Raw genomic sequence first — 12,813 nt, 5'->3', positions numbered from 1 at the left:
AGGCAAACCAGAACATATTTGTACCCCTATCCTACCCTCACCTTTACCCAAATGCACTTTCTCCTTTTCCCCACCCCCTACACTCCCCCATCCATAACCTATATATAGATATATATTCGCCCCCCCAATACAGAAACATCTAGGCATCAATATGGATATCATGCTGGCTTGGAACTGGGAAAACCCGAGTTTAAATCTTGCCTCAGACACTGTTAGCCAAGGGCAAATCACAGACTCTTGGCCTCAGTTTCCCCTTCTGTAAAATGGGGGTAAAGATGGAGTGACATGGTTGGGCGATTGTTGTCTTTTGTTTTCGAAGAGGCCCAAAATGACATCACTACGTTGGGGTCAAGGTCCAGTGTGTCCGACAGTGGATGACAGGACCAACAGGCGCTTGGAATGCTCCACCCCAAGTGGGGCACAAAGAGTCCATGTGGACGTTGGGGACATCTTCTGATTTGAGCATCAGTTGGATTTCAGTGAGGCAGACTTGGGTCAGGCCATCAGCCTCACTCTCTCTGGTCCCAGAGTCCTTGGAGTTAAGTGCTTTGCAAACCTTGAAGCATGCGAATGCTAGCTCTATCACTGCCTCCCTTTTGGGGATCAGAGGAACCCAGCAGCAGTCTTTTTTCCACTACCACGTCCTTATTCCACTATGGCAAGACCCATGTGACCTTGGGCAAGTCACTCCACCTCAGTTTTCAGGCCCAAGGTTCGTTCCGGCTCAAGACGTGTGCCTCCCTCTCTCACCTCATCCCCTCACACGTTCACACAGGGCATGCCAATCCAGGTGCCACCTTCTCCATGAAGCCTTCCCTGGTCACCTCAGTCCCCCAAAACCAGTCCTTCCTCCCACACTAGGAAGGGATCAGCCTCACCGGGACATCTGCCCCTCCCAAAAGTCTAGCACTGGGACCTACACAAAGCAGAAACTCGGTTGATCTGTTGACTGGTTCACCCCCTTCCTCCAGCAGAAGAGATCATGGCAAACACAGCTTTTACCCTCGCCCCCCCCCATCCACAGATGGAGGTACATGTATGAATGCTTAGGAAGAGGCCCCTGCCCACAGGACAGCAAGAACAGCACTCACTCCATCTCGTTCCTCCTCCATCACCAGAATGGGCCATGGTCCCACTGGCCGAGGGAGGTTGGGAAGAGGAAGCCTCAGAGCACGACTGACCCAGCAGGGTTTGGGCAGGGAGAGGGGCCTTGACTTTTAGTGAAAAGGTCCTTTTTAAAAATCCTGGCAATGGGCAGCTAGGTGGCACAGTGGATAGAGCACCAGCCCTGAAGTCGGGAGTACCTGAGTTCAAATCCGGCCTCAGACCAAACACTTAACACTTACTGGCTGTGTGACCCTGGGCAAGTCACTTAACCCCAATTGCCTAAAAACAAACAAAAACAAAAAATGAAAAAAAATAAAAATCCTGGCAAGGGAATTGTTTCCTACCTGAGTTGGGGGAGGAAGTTCGCCCTCATCAATGAGGGGTGAAAAAGGGATATCCTTCAAATCAGTTAGTATTGATTACTTTATTTTTAGTTTGACTGTAGGACTGAGCTCCCTTCTTTAGGAAAAGCTGGCTCTAACAGCAAAGCCAGACTAACAGAGATAGTCTCTTAAATCTAGGTTACCTACAAATTTAGTGAATGGATTGATACAATTATCACAGTAGCAGATATTTTAGAGTGAGACATCTATCTTTGTAGAAATAAAATAATCACAGGAGGAAGACTCTTTTTTAAAGGCTAAGGTCCCCCTTCTAGCAGCTGGAGAAAGCAGGGTTAGCCAAAGGCTGTTTCTCTTTTCCAGTCTACAGACCACAAGTTCCTCTTTCCCAGAAACTTTGTGGTTACAAACAGCATCACCTTCAGGGCAAGGACTTGCAGGGCAATTTTGATGTCACCGTGGGGGTTAAGAAAGCCTAAGAGAAGCACACTAGTCAGACGACCTGCCTTGTCCAATTGAATTATGTTTAAAACAAGTTTCTGTAATTTTAATCCTTTCTCATTATAAAAATCAACTCTGTAAAACACTCCTTGTCTCTGGCCCCCGAGGAGTCAGATGACCTGATCTGATATGCAAATGCTAGCTTTGCAAATTCTCAGTAACTTTGTACCTCAGTTTCTTTTTATTTCAGACAATTAATTTTAACAGGGGTTGGCTCTGGATGGCCACCCCTTCCCACCGACAGTCCTTCCTTCTGCATCAAAGTAGGAACACAGCTAGCTCCCACTAAGTCATCAAGGCAGGAGAGGAGGCAGCAATCACATAAGGGCTGAGGGCTTTGGAAACCGAGTCTGAAGGCATGCCAAGGAAGCTAAGATGCAGAATCAGGGAAATCTCTGAGCTTTGTGCCCACAACAGGGAGTGACCTAGCCCGAACGTTCCCATGGATGCCACTTACAAAGGGAAGCAAACAGTTAACTCAGTTTGTATGGTTACAAAAGTGCATCGACTGAAGAAAGCCTCAGCTTATTAAATGAGGAAGTGAAATCTGGCAAGCTGGGTGGCCGAGCTCAATGAATGACACTTGGAAGCCAGGGCGCTGTCCATTTCAGACACATCGTTAAAGGCACAGAAAGAGAAAGATCGAGGCCTGGTCCTAGCAATGCAATAAAGACTTCCTATAGGATTTTATTATTTCATTTACAAACCGTAAGGTTTTGAAAAAGCCCCCCTCCCCCCCAGTAATCCTTGCCCTTTCCATCTTCAAAACTGGTTCTAAGCCTCCTGAGGCTAGCTCTGTGCCTTGGGGCGTGCTGGTGTCTGCCCCTCAGGGTCAGCGTGCTGGTCCTCTGCTCCAGCCCAGCCTCCAGAAGCTTCTGCTTCGGAAGGAGGATTGCTTCCCCAGGAACCTGGGCGATGTGACTGGGCCAAGGCTGCTAGTCTGCCCAAGCAGGAGGGGGATCTACAAAGTTACTCTCAAAGGTTTAAAATCACTTTTTTAAAACCCTCTGTTTGCACATCTTGCCACATTGTCCAGGGCCCTTTCCTCAAAGAGCTCCCGGGGCCCGGACTGGTTGAGTCACATGTGGCCAATGACGACAAGACACGCTGGAAGGTGTCTGACCTGCCTTTAACATCTTCGGAGGTGCAGAGATGGAGGTGAGGCAGCCAGGCCTCCAGTGCTCAGTCTTTCTTCACCTTTCAAGGCCCCTGCTATCCTTCCCTCTAAAATCTAAGAGGGCTCTCGGCCCCAGGTTCAGTCTTCACTGGAGTTATCAAACTCCTCCCAGTCAGACACACTCATCACCTCTGAGCCCAGGTCAGGGTCACGCTGCCCCCGGTCCGGGTGCCAGCCGGGGGCTCGCCGGGCAGGGTCTGTGAGCAGAGATCTGGGCAGAGTGAGGACACACGCCGCCAGCCCGGAGATGGCGTTCTCCAGCTGAGGCCCCTCTTCCCAGCAGTCCTTCTCCACGTCATAGATGTGCACGTAGCTCATGCGACTGCCTCGGTTGTGGGAGCGGCCCCCCAAAACGTAGATCTTGCTGTCCAGGACAGCGATGCCCGGCTCGCCGTGTCCAGCAGGGAGGGGGCAGACTGCTGTCCACTGCCTGGTGCTGGGGCTGTAGCACACAACCTGCAAAGGAAAACACCAGTGCTGAGATGCACGAAGGCTGTACTAAGCTCCCGTACCACGCTCCACCCGGGACACAGACAGAAAGGTCAGCCAGGGGCTCTCCTGAGGAGGAGACCCGGCCCAGACTGGCACTGAGGGCGCAGTAGCCAGGCGGACGGCCGTCCCTCTTCTTTCACGGCACGTCTACAGACGATGGCCCATCAGTTTCCGGCGCTGAACTACACGCCAGGGCCAAGAAGTCAGGCAATCACAACCCTCCGTCCTGGGCCTTCAGGAGCCGAGGCTAGGCCCTGGGCAATGCCCGTGGACCACAACATTCCGTGCCCAGGTTACTCCTCCTCTCTACATCTTACCTGTCCTGCAAGTCCCCCAGCCCGGGAAGACCTCACTCATCTCTCAGATTCCAGCCTCCCCCTCAGAGGTGGGTCCCCAACTCTGCTGAGAGCAGAAACCAGGGCACCTCCAATTAGGCAGCAGCCTGCACAATGCTGGGGGTTCCTAGCACTGGGCTCATTCCCAGCTGGTCACATGAAAGACTCATGTTAACTGGCGGGAAAGGGGCAGGGAAAACAGCATGTTATCTGACTTTCAAGCCCTAAGAGGACAGGGCCCAAATGTAGCTAAATCACGCATCTTCCCAGGTGTCTTGCACAGGGCTCTACACACAGTAGGTGGTTAATAAATGTCTGTTATAATTGAATTGTTCAACTGGAAATCAACAGCACAAGATCTGGGGTAGGAATGCCTTGGGCTGGTTCCTGTTTTGGCTTCGGCACCAACTAGACAGTGTCCCCGGCTCTGCCCACCTCCCGGGCAGTGCTGCCTCAGTGAGGCTCCCCGTCGCCCCCACCTCCCCTTCCCTCTCACCTGGTGGACGTCCCTCCGGTAGCCCGAGTCATTGTTGCTGCCTCCGATCACGTACAGTTTGCCCAGCAGGGAGGCCATGCCATGCCAGGCGCGCCGGATGGGGCCGTCGGCCAGCGCCTCCCAGCAGTTGGTGTCCGGGTCATAGCAGTGCAGTTCCTTGAGGTAGTCCTCACCTCGCCTGCCACAGGTGATGTACATCTTTCCGCCCAGAGTGGCCCCCGCGTGGGCATACACCTACACAGAGACGAGGCAGGCAGCAAGTGAGGTGGGCAGGGACGCACAGGGACCCTTTCTTTGCAAGGTAGTGAATGGAGTGGAGAGGAATGACTCCCAGCTGGAGTTCAGCCCCCTGACCCTGCCCTTCCAGAGTCTTCTCTTGCCTCAAGGCTTCCTTTTCCTCTCTGCAGCCCCAGGGCCCAGGCACGACTGGCACCCCCACGGCAGCGCTGACTGACAGAAGCTGGATGAACATCTGCTGATGAATGAACTAGCCCTGACTACACTTCACAGAACCTGCATGCTGACACTGGGGAGACAGCTGGGAGGCCTCGGGCAGTCCTTGCACCGCCTCCCTCCTGGGAGGATGGCAGGGTGCAGAGGAAGGGGGAACCGTGAAGGCTCTGCCTGGGGGGCACTACCGGGAGAACCAAGGTAGGAAGGCGACTGGCCCAGGCCTTCCCAGGAGGCCCCACCTTCTGCTGCGGGAGCTTGTCACAACGTCCTGGCTTTTTCTTCTCAAGGCAGCCCACGTTTGCTCTGCTATGTGCTCTCCAGGGATGTTTAGTGTCAGGGAAGTGATGGAGAAAGCCCTGTCCTGCCCTGGAGGAGCCCCCAAACTCACACAGGCTTGGGGAGGGGGACACCGCTCTGTCACCAACACCAGTGACCTCTCCTTTGGCAGGGAAGGGCCTGACCCACGCTTGCAGACATGGATTCTCTGACCTCCCATGGCACTCGTTCTATGCCCATGCCTCAGTCTGGGGCTGCTTCGACTTGCTCTACAGAATTGTTTCATGGTATGTGTTGTGCAATGTCCCCCGGCCCCACCCGGCACACCTCAACAGCACCCATCATCTCTTCCTCTCAAGCCTGAGAGGCTGCAGAGAACCTGGGGCACCCTGAAAGGCCAGAAGAGGGGCAGGCAGGCCACAGCCACTAACCAGCCCCACCCCACACAAAGATACCACGTGGAGTGAAAGCTTTCCCACTAGACTCGTGGGGGAAAGAGAATGGTTCTGTAGTTCAAAACACTTAAAATCTGAGAAGACACATAACAGCGATCCCAGATGGCCTGCTGTGCTTTCCACGTCATTATTTATGGTGACATTTTAAATTTCTAAAATTCCAACTCCAGGCGAGCTTTCTGGTTGTGGTTGCAGGGGTCAGGAAAAAGATGGCTGCGGTCAGGAAGCCCACACAAATGCAGGTGTCCACGAGCCAGGTATGTGACCATCAGGAAGTCACCTCGGTTTCCCCAACTATAAAATGGGGAGGATATTTACAGTACCCACCTCATGGGGCCAGTGGGGAAAAAGCACAAGGTGTCATTTCTACCTTGTAGAAACATACGGTTACAGAAAGTTTAGTTATCATCTTATGCTAATAATAACCCTCACCCATATGGCTACACACAGCTGGAACAGATATCTCTCCTCTCATCTACATGTGGAATTCCACATACAAGCCCACTCCCAATCATCACCTACTCAAGCAGGTCAACTACCACCTATTCCTAAAAGCTCACGCTCATCTTCCTGCCAACCTCTACCCCCATAGACTCAGCTGGCGGTGCGGTGAAAAGCATGCTGGCCGGGAGTCAGGAAGACCTGGCCTCAGATGTTCGCTAGCTCTGGGACCCTGGGCAAGTCATTTAATCTGTCTGCCTCAGTTTCCTCAACTGTAAAAAGGGGATAAGAAGAACACCTACCTCCTAGAGTCATGGTGAGGATCTGATGCCTTCGGCCACCTTCTCCTCGTTCAGCCCTGGCCATACTCCTTACCAAGGCTAGCCTTCCCACTTGTCCACGTGACCTCATTCCCTCCGGCCTCTGCCATCCCCACTGTCACTACGGCTTGCTCCCTTCTGCCTACAGACATGCCCAAGTCTCCATCATCTTGAAAAAAACCCTCACTGGATCCTTCCATCCCCAAGGCTAAACCCCTCCAAAAGGTCACCTACCCTAAGGGCCTCCACTCTCTCTCTTCTCACTTCTCTTACAACCTTCATACTTCAATGAAAACTGCTCTCTCCAAAGTGATCAGGGAACCATCTCTTAGATGCCAGATCCAACTGCCGCCTCCTCTCTGCAGCCTCGGATGCCGTCCACCACCGTCTCCTCCTTGGCATTCTCTTACCTCTTCCTTTTCTGGACATCCCTCTCTCCCATTCTCCTCCCCCCTCCCTCTCTGACCACTCCTTCTGTTTCCTGTGCTGCTCCTCCTCCAGGTCACTCCCTCTGACCGCAGGCATCCTCGGGGCTCTGGCCTGGGCCCTCTGCTCCTCTCCCTCTGTACTACTTTACCCGGCAATCTCATCAGCTCCCCACTGATTCAATTAGCATCTGAATCTATGCCCTTCTCTCCTCTGACAGTGCTGCCCCTGCCCTAGTAGAGACCCTCAGCCCCTCAGCCCTGGACTGCTGCAGTGGCTGCTAAGGGTCTGCCTGCCCTAAGTCTCTCCATCCAGTGCAGCCACTGAAGCCTTTTCCTAAAGCCCAGGTCTGATCGATCATGTCTCTCCCCACTCAATAATCTCCTGTGGCTCCCTACTGCCTCCAGGGCAAATACAAAACGCTCTGGTTGGCCTTCAAAGCCCTTCCAGCCCACCCTCTCCTCCCTTCTAGTATTCATAGGAATCTTACCTCCCAACATGTCCTCTGCAATGCTGTGACCCTGGCAAGGTCCTGGTTGCTCCACCAAGACCCTCCATCCCTCTGCTCGGGGCACTTTCTCTGGTTGTCCCCAGACATGGGACACTTTCCTTCCTCCGCTCCCAGACTACTGGCCTCTTTGGCCCACCTTCCATAGGAAACCTGTCCTAACCCCTCTGAATTCCAGGGCCTTCCTTCTGCTAATCATTTCCTATTTATCCTGTATATAGCTTGCTTTGTATACATGTGTTTGCTTACCTTACATTGTAAGCTCCTCGAGGGCAGGCCCTGTGGCACTTAGCATAGTGCCTGACACACAGTAGGCACTTAATAAATGCTTATTCTCTTTTCCCATTCTCAATGAACAAAGATTTGCTTGGTGCTGTCCATGTTCCAGGCTCACCTGACCTCTTAGCACCCGGTTTCCTGTTAAGGGACTTATTTAACTGGTATTATACATATCAGTGTAGTGTCATCACCCCAAGAGATCTTAAGCTTCTTGGGGTTTGTAGGCAGTGGAAAGACCACTAGAGGACCTGGGTTCAAATCCCTTCTCAGCCATTTATCTACTGGGTGTATGACCTTGGGCAGTTCCTTAAGCCTCTCCTTCCAACACAACAGCGCCTAGTTCCTCTGGGACAGGTAAGCCAGAGCACAGTCAGCCTGCTGCAGTCACTGCCTTTCTGACCCCAAAGCGGGAAGGCTGGAACTCAGCAGCCCCCTGGTCCGCCCCCACGTGGCCCAGAGCGGCCACTACAGAATCCCCAACAAGCCTCTGGTTTCAAGGGCCCTCCTAGCACTTGAAATCCCTGGGGCTGGGGTAGGGCAGGGCCCAGCCAGGGAGGGAGTCCTATCAGGCCTCGGTGGTCTCCCAACCTTTCCTTTCCTTTTGTTTCCTTTCCACAGTGAGCCTGAGAAGCAGGGCCCACCCAAGCCAGAAGCCAGAACTGCAGGCTATGCTCCTCCTCATCTCAGGCCTCAGAGCTGGCAGGGAGCTGGGCAGCACTCGCTCGAGGAGGCCCATCCTGGGGAGCCTGCCCAAGGGCAGGAGCACCAAGCAGATGGAGCCCCAGGTCAGGGGCTCTGCCATCTTGTACAAGTCAGGTCGGGCACTGGGGAGAGAAGCATAGCCTATTCTTTGCCCCAAGATGGCCCCATCCCCATTGAACAGATGTGGAAACTGAGGATCAGAACATTTCAATGGCTTTCTCGAAGCCTCCGCCAAGACAGGCCCCTTGACCCCAGCTGGAAGCTACTGTTCTCAAGGTAGGCTCCAATTCTGTCCGTGAAATTTATCAGATAACTTACCCTCCCCAGGCCTAAGACTCCTCCTCTATAAAATGAAGAGATTCCATGGGACAAAGGAGGTGGTACCTAAGCCCGTCCGGCTCTAACTAGTTCTAGGATCCAATGAAGAAACTTCTCATTCCAAAAAGAAGCCATTTTATCAAGTATGCGTGACTCTACCATTTCCCTTACAATTAACGGAATTCTAAATCAGAAAACAGATTTTTTTTAAAGGGAAAACAAGTAGAAAAGGGCACTGTTCTTGGGAACCAGGGAGATCTGCGTGCAAATCCTGGCTAACACCCAGGAACAAACTGCCCAATCTTTCAGAGCCTCAGTTTCCCCAGCTGTAAAATGCAGACCCAGCGCTAGTGCTCTCAGAGGAGTGCTGTGAAGAAATCTCTCGGGAAACCTTGAACAGCTACAGAAATGAGGGTATTCAGTGACTGCAAAAGCACCTTCAGTGTCCTAAGTACAGCGTAGCAGGCTGCAGAATACACACCGGATGCTGGGCCACCTCCACAGAGAAGCTGATGAAAATGACAACTGCTACCCCAGAAATGGGCACTAAGGGGAGCCACCGGACGGAGAGCACCAGGCCTGGGACACTGGCCAAGTCACTTCACCTCATCTGCCTCAGTTTCTTCATCTGTCAAATGAGCTGGAGAAGGAAGTGGCAAACCACACCAGTGTCTCTACCAAGACAACCCAATGGGGTCATGAAGAGTCAGACACGACCCAACAAAAAAGCTAGCTTTAAACTCGGAAGGAGAGAGGGACAGACGGACAGACAGACAGACAGACAGAGGTCATGTGCCCCAGGCCCAGTCTCCGGCTTCAGCAGCTCCAAGCTCAACAAAAATAGGTACGTATTCTGTACACATGGGTCCTTTCCTTCTTCCTTTTTTCTCTTTGGGGGTACAAAAATATTCCTAGCAGCTCTTTGTGTGGGCAAAGAGCTGGAAACTGAGGGGATGCCCAGCAACTGGGGCATGGCTGAACAAGTCATGGTACAGGAATATGATGGAAAACTACTGCACGGTAAGAGATGATGAGGGGGATGGTTTCAGAAAAACCTGGGACAACTTATATGAGTGGATGCAGAGCGAAGTGAGCAGAACCAGGACAACAGTGGGCAAGGTAACAGCTACTAAAGGCTTGGCTACTCTGATCAATGCAATGATCCAAGCCAATTCTGAAGGGCTCCTGACGAAAAATGCCGTCTGCCTCCAGCCAGAGGACTGGTGACCCCGAGTACAGACGGAAGCGCCTTTTTTTATTCATCACTTTATTTTTCTTGCTTTTTTCCCCCACAACATGGCTAAAATGGAAATATGTTTTGCATCACTTCATGTTGTGTAATGGGTATCATACTGCTTGCCTTCTCAACAGGTAGGGGAGGGGTGGAGAAAATTTGGAACTGAAAATAAAAATTAAAAATAAACAAAATTTTTAAAATAGATTTTTGCATGGTTAGCTTCTACCCATAGATGTATTTTTCTTTCAAGAGCTCTTATCTAGGGGAAAGGCAGCACTTGAGTTAGAGATTCTAAATGAAAAGCCCATTTCAGGCAAAGGCACGGAGAGAGGAGACGAGCTATCATGTGAACAACAGCGTGCCCAGCCCAGCCCAAACCCAGAGAAAAAAGGGAAGTGGGGCACAACAAGCCCAGAAAGGCAGGATGGCTCGGAGCTGGAAAGGGGCTTTCAATGCCAGAGAGGGGGTTGTCCTTAACCTGAGGGCGGCAGGAACCCCTGGAGCCTGGGACGGTCAGCACACAGTCAGCCCTGTGCTTCCAAGCCTGGGAACAACCGTAAGGAGGGAGTGGCGCAGGCAGGGGCCGTGGGCCAGGGCAGTCGGTGGCAGCAGGGCTGCCTACCGGGGTGGGGGGGGGGGAGCTGTATGTGCCAGGCAGAAAGGGATGGGAAATCCAAACGAGGGAACACACGGAGCCGAGGAAGAGCCCGAGACGGCAGAGCTGGATGTCGGGGAGAGGCCAACGCTAAGCTGAAGGTGCCTGTGGGCCACCTGGTTTGAAATGTCCACTAGACGGCTGGAGCCCAGGGGACAGAAGAAGGCTGGCTGTAGAGATGGGGGGCTCATCACCGGGCAGAGGCAGTAGAGAGTAAAGAAGAGGCTCCAGAGCAAAGCTCAGGCACGACCCGCCCTGGGGGCAGTGACCAGGCAGGCAGGAGAAGAACCACAGAGCCCTGAGAAAAGGGTGTCCAGCTGGGCACTGGAGAGCTCCCACACCAGCCTCTCCAAGCCTCACCCTGGGGCACACCCCAGTCCCAAGCCGTCCAACAGTTAGAGACTTGCTCTGCTAAAGGAGGCGGCCGCTAGGTGGCACCATGGCGCGCAGAGCGTTACTCTGAAAATCCAGCCTCAAACCCTTCCTAGGTGTGTGACTGTGGGTCGGTCACTTCACTCTGTTTGCCTCAGTTTTCTCATCTGTAAAACGAGCTGGAAAAGATCCTCCAAGAAACCCCAAGACGGGGTCACGAAGAGTTGGAGACGACTGAACAAGAGAATGAGGACATTCAACAACCTTCAGGGGCGTTCGCTAGCAAAGCCCCCCCCCCCCGACTCTGAGCTGCCCCTCAAGGGTCACCAGCTAAACGTCGGAGAGAATCCAGAGCCCCTCACAGCCCTAGTAGTCCAATGGTCAGAGCCTCAGAGTGGGAGTCAAAGACCTGAGTTCAAATCCAGCCATGTGACCATGGGCTAGCCCTGCCGCCCCAGTTTGCCTCAGTTTCCCCAACTGCCAAGTGGAGACAAGCACAGTGCCCCTCCCCGGGGGCTCTGTGCTGCCATCTGTAAAGCACTCCCCACACTGCCCCGCCCACAGAAGGGGCTCAACCAGAGCTTCGTGGTTGTGGATCAGTTGTGTGGGACTCCTTGTGTTTTCTCAGGGGTCTGCCATGTCCTTCGCCAACTGATTCTGCAGATGAGGAAACTGAGGCTTCTGGCCACACAGCTAGAAAGTGTCAAAGGCCAGATCTGAACTCGGGTCTTCCTGACTCCAGGCCGGGCACTCTGTCCACTCTGCCACCGACGTGACCCATGACAATCAATGCTTACTCCCCCCGTAATCAGGGGACTGGGAAGTGATGTCAGAAAGCTGAGCCGTGAGCGAAATCCAATCTCAAGGACGGTTTCAATACATTTGAGGAAAAACAAGCCTCACGGGCACTGAGGGAGGTGTAAACTCTTGCCCCCAGAGAGGACGGCCCGCTGCCCCCCTCCGCCGCCTCCCTCGTCCACAGTCCCTCGGCTGTCCCAGCAGCATGCCACCAGGGCGAGGCGGCTCCCTGGCCTCCCGACTGCTCCACGAACGGCCCATGCCCTGGCACCTCGCCTGGCGCACTCCTCACCTCTCTCTTGAGGGGCGCCACGTAGTCCCACGTGTTGGTGTCAGGGTCATAGCGCTCCACCTCCTTCAGGTCCGCGTGGTAGTCTCGCCCGGCCACGGCATAGATGTACTTGCCCAGGACGCACACACACAGGTCAGCATGCTCTTGCTGCAGGGACTGGATCTGAAACCACCTGTTGTGCCTTGGATCATATCTTGGAAAAGGAGACAAGGAGATAGGGCTGGGACCTCTCTGGGTCAGCCAAGGCCACAAGCCGTGCCCTCGGACAGAGCCCACCTGGCCCCAAGGACGCCGCCCGAACCTGTCAGCGTCCTCCAGAGGAGGGGCGCCTCCCCCTTTCCCAGGCCTGCCTTCTTCAAAGCTCAGCTCAGGCGCGGGCTCCTCCTCTACCCCCTCCTGCCCCTGAGATCCCTGCGTTCTGACCTTGTCTTTGGATGCTTGGTGGCAGCACGCAGCAGGGGCTTCGCTGGTGTTTGTGTAATTACACGTGTAGCATCAAGTCCATTCACCCTGTGATGCCCATAACCAAACCAGCAGGAGGTATTCATCGAGCACCTACCCTGCTGCAGGCCACTCATCGCGCATCCCCAGGAGCTGACGCTAACAGGGGAGCCAGCCAGGATAAACCCACTGAAGGCCAAGCAGAGGCCTAGGCCTGGCACAGGGGCAGGAAGGTGGGCCAGGCGCCAGGCCTGCAGGGCCTTAAAGGTAACGCACAGAGGCGAGAGGGAGCCCTGCAACAGCTACGTAGGGATGGTAGAAAGGGGAGGAAGCAATGAGGCCCAGAGGCCGAGGAGGCCCAGACTATGCTGGGGGCTGTGTGCGATGGGCA

General features: G+C 53.8%; 1 protein-coding gene across 1 annotated transcript in view; it reads right to left on the bottom strand.

The window, feature by feature from the left end:
* Nucleotides 1–2,611: 2,611 nt before the first annotated feature.
* KLHL22 (kelch like family member 22) overlaps nt 2,612–12,813 on the bottom strand; it is a 39,412-nt gene continuing 29,210 nt past the window's right edge. The window contains exons 5-7 of the mRNA XM_020996487.2: nt 11,982–12,174; nt 4,450–4,683; nt 2,612–3,582 (exon numbers count right to left, since the gene is read on the bottom strand). Of these exons, the coding sequence (XP_020852146.1) occupies nt 3,205–3,582; nt 4,450–4,683; nt 11,982–12,174 (805 nt within the window). The 3' untranslated portion in view covers nt 2,612–3,204. The remainder of the gene's footprint in view (nt 3,583–4,449; nt 4,684–11,981; nt 12,175–12,813) is intronic.

This window comes from Phascolarctos cinereus, unplaced genomic scaffold (genome assembly GCF_003287225.1).
Source record: "Phascolarctos cinereus isolate Bilbo 61053 unplaced genomic scaffold, phaCin_HiC Scaffold_4;HRSCAF=312, whole genome shotgun sequence".
NCBI lineage: Eukaryota > Metazoa > Chordata > Mammalia > Diprotodontia > Phascolarctidae > Phascolarctos > Phascolarctos cinereus.
The sequence above is the reverse complement of the archived record's forward strand: the minus strand, read 5'-3'. Positions and strand labels throughout refer to the sequence as shown.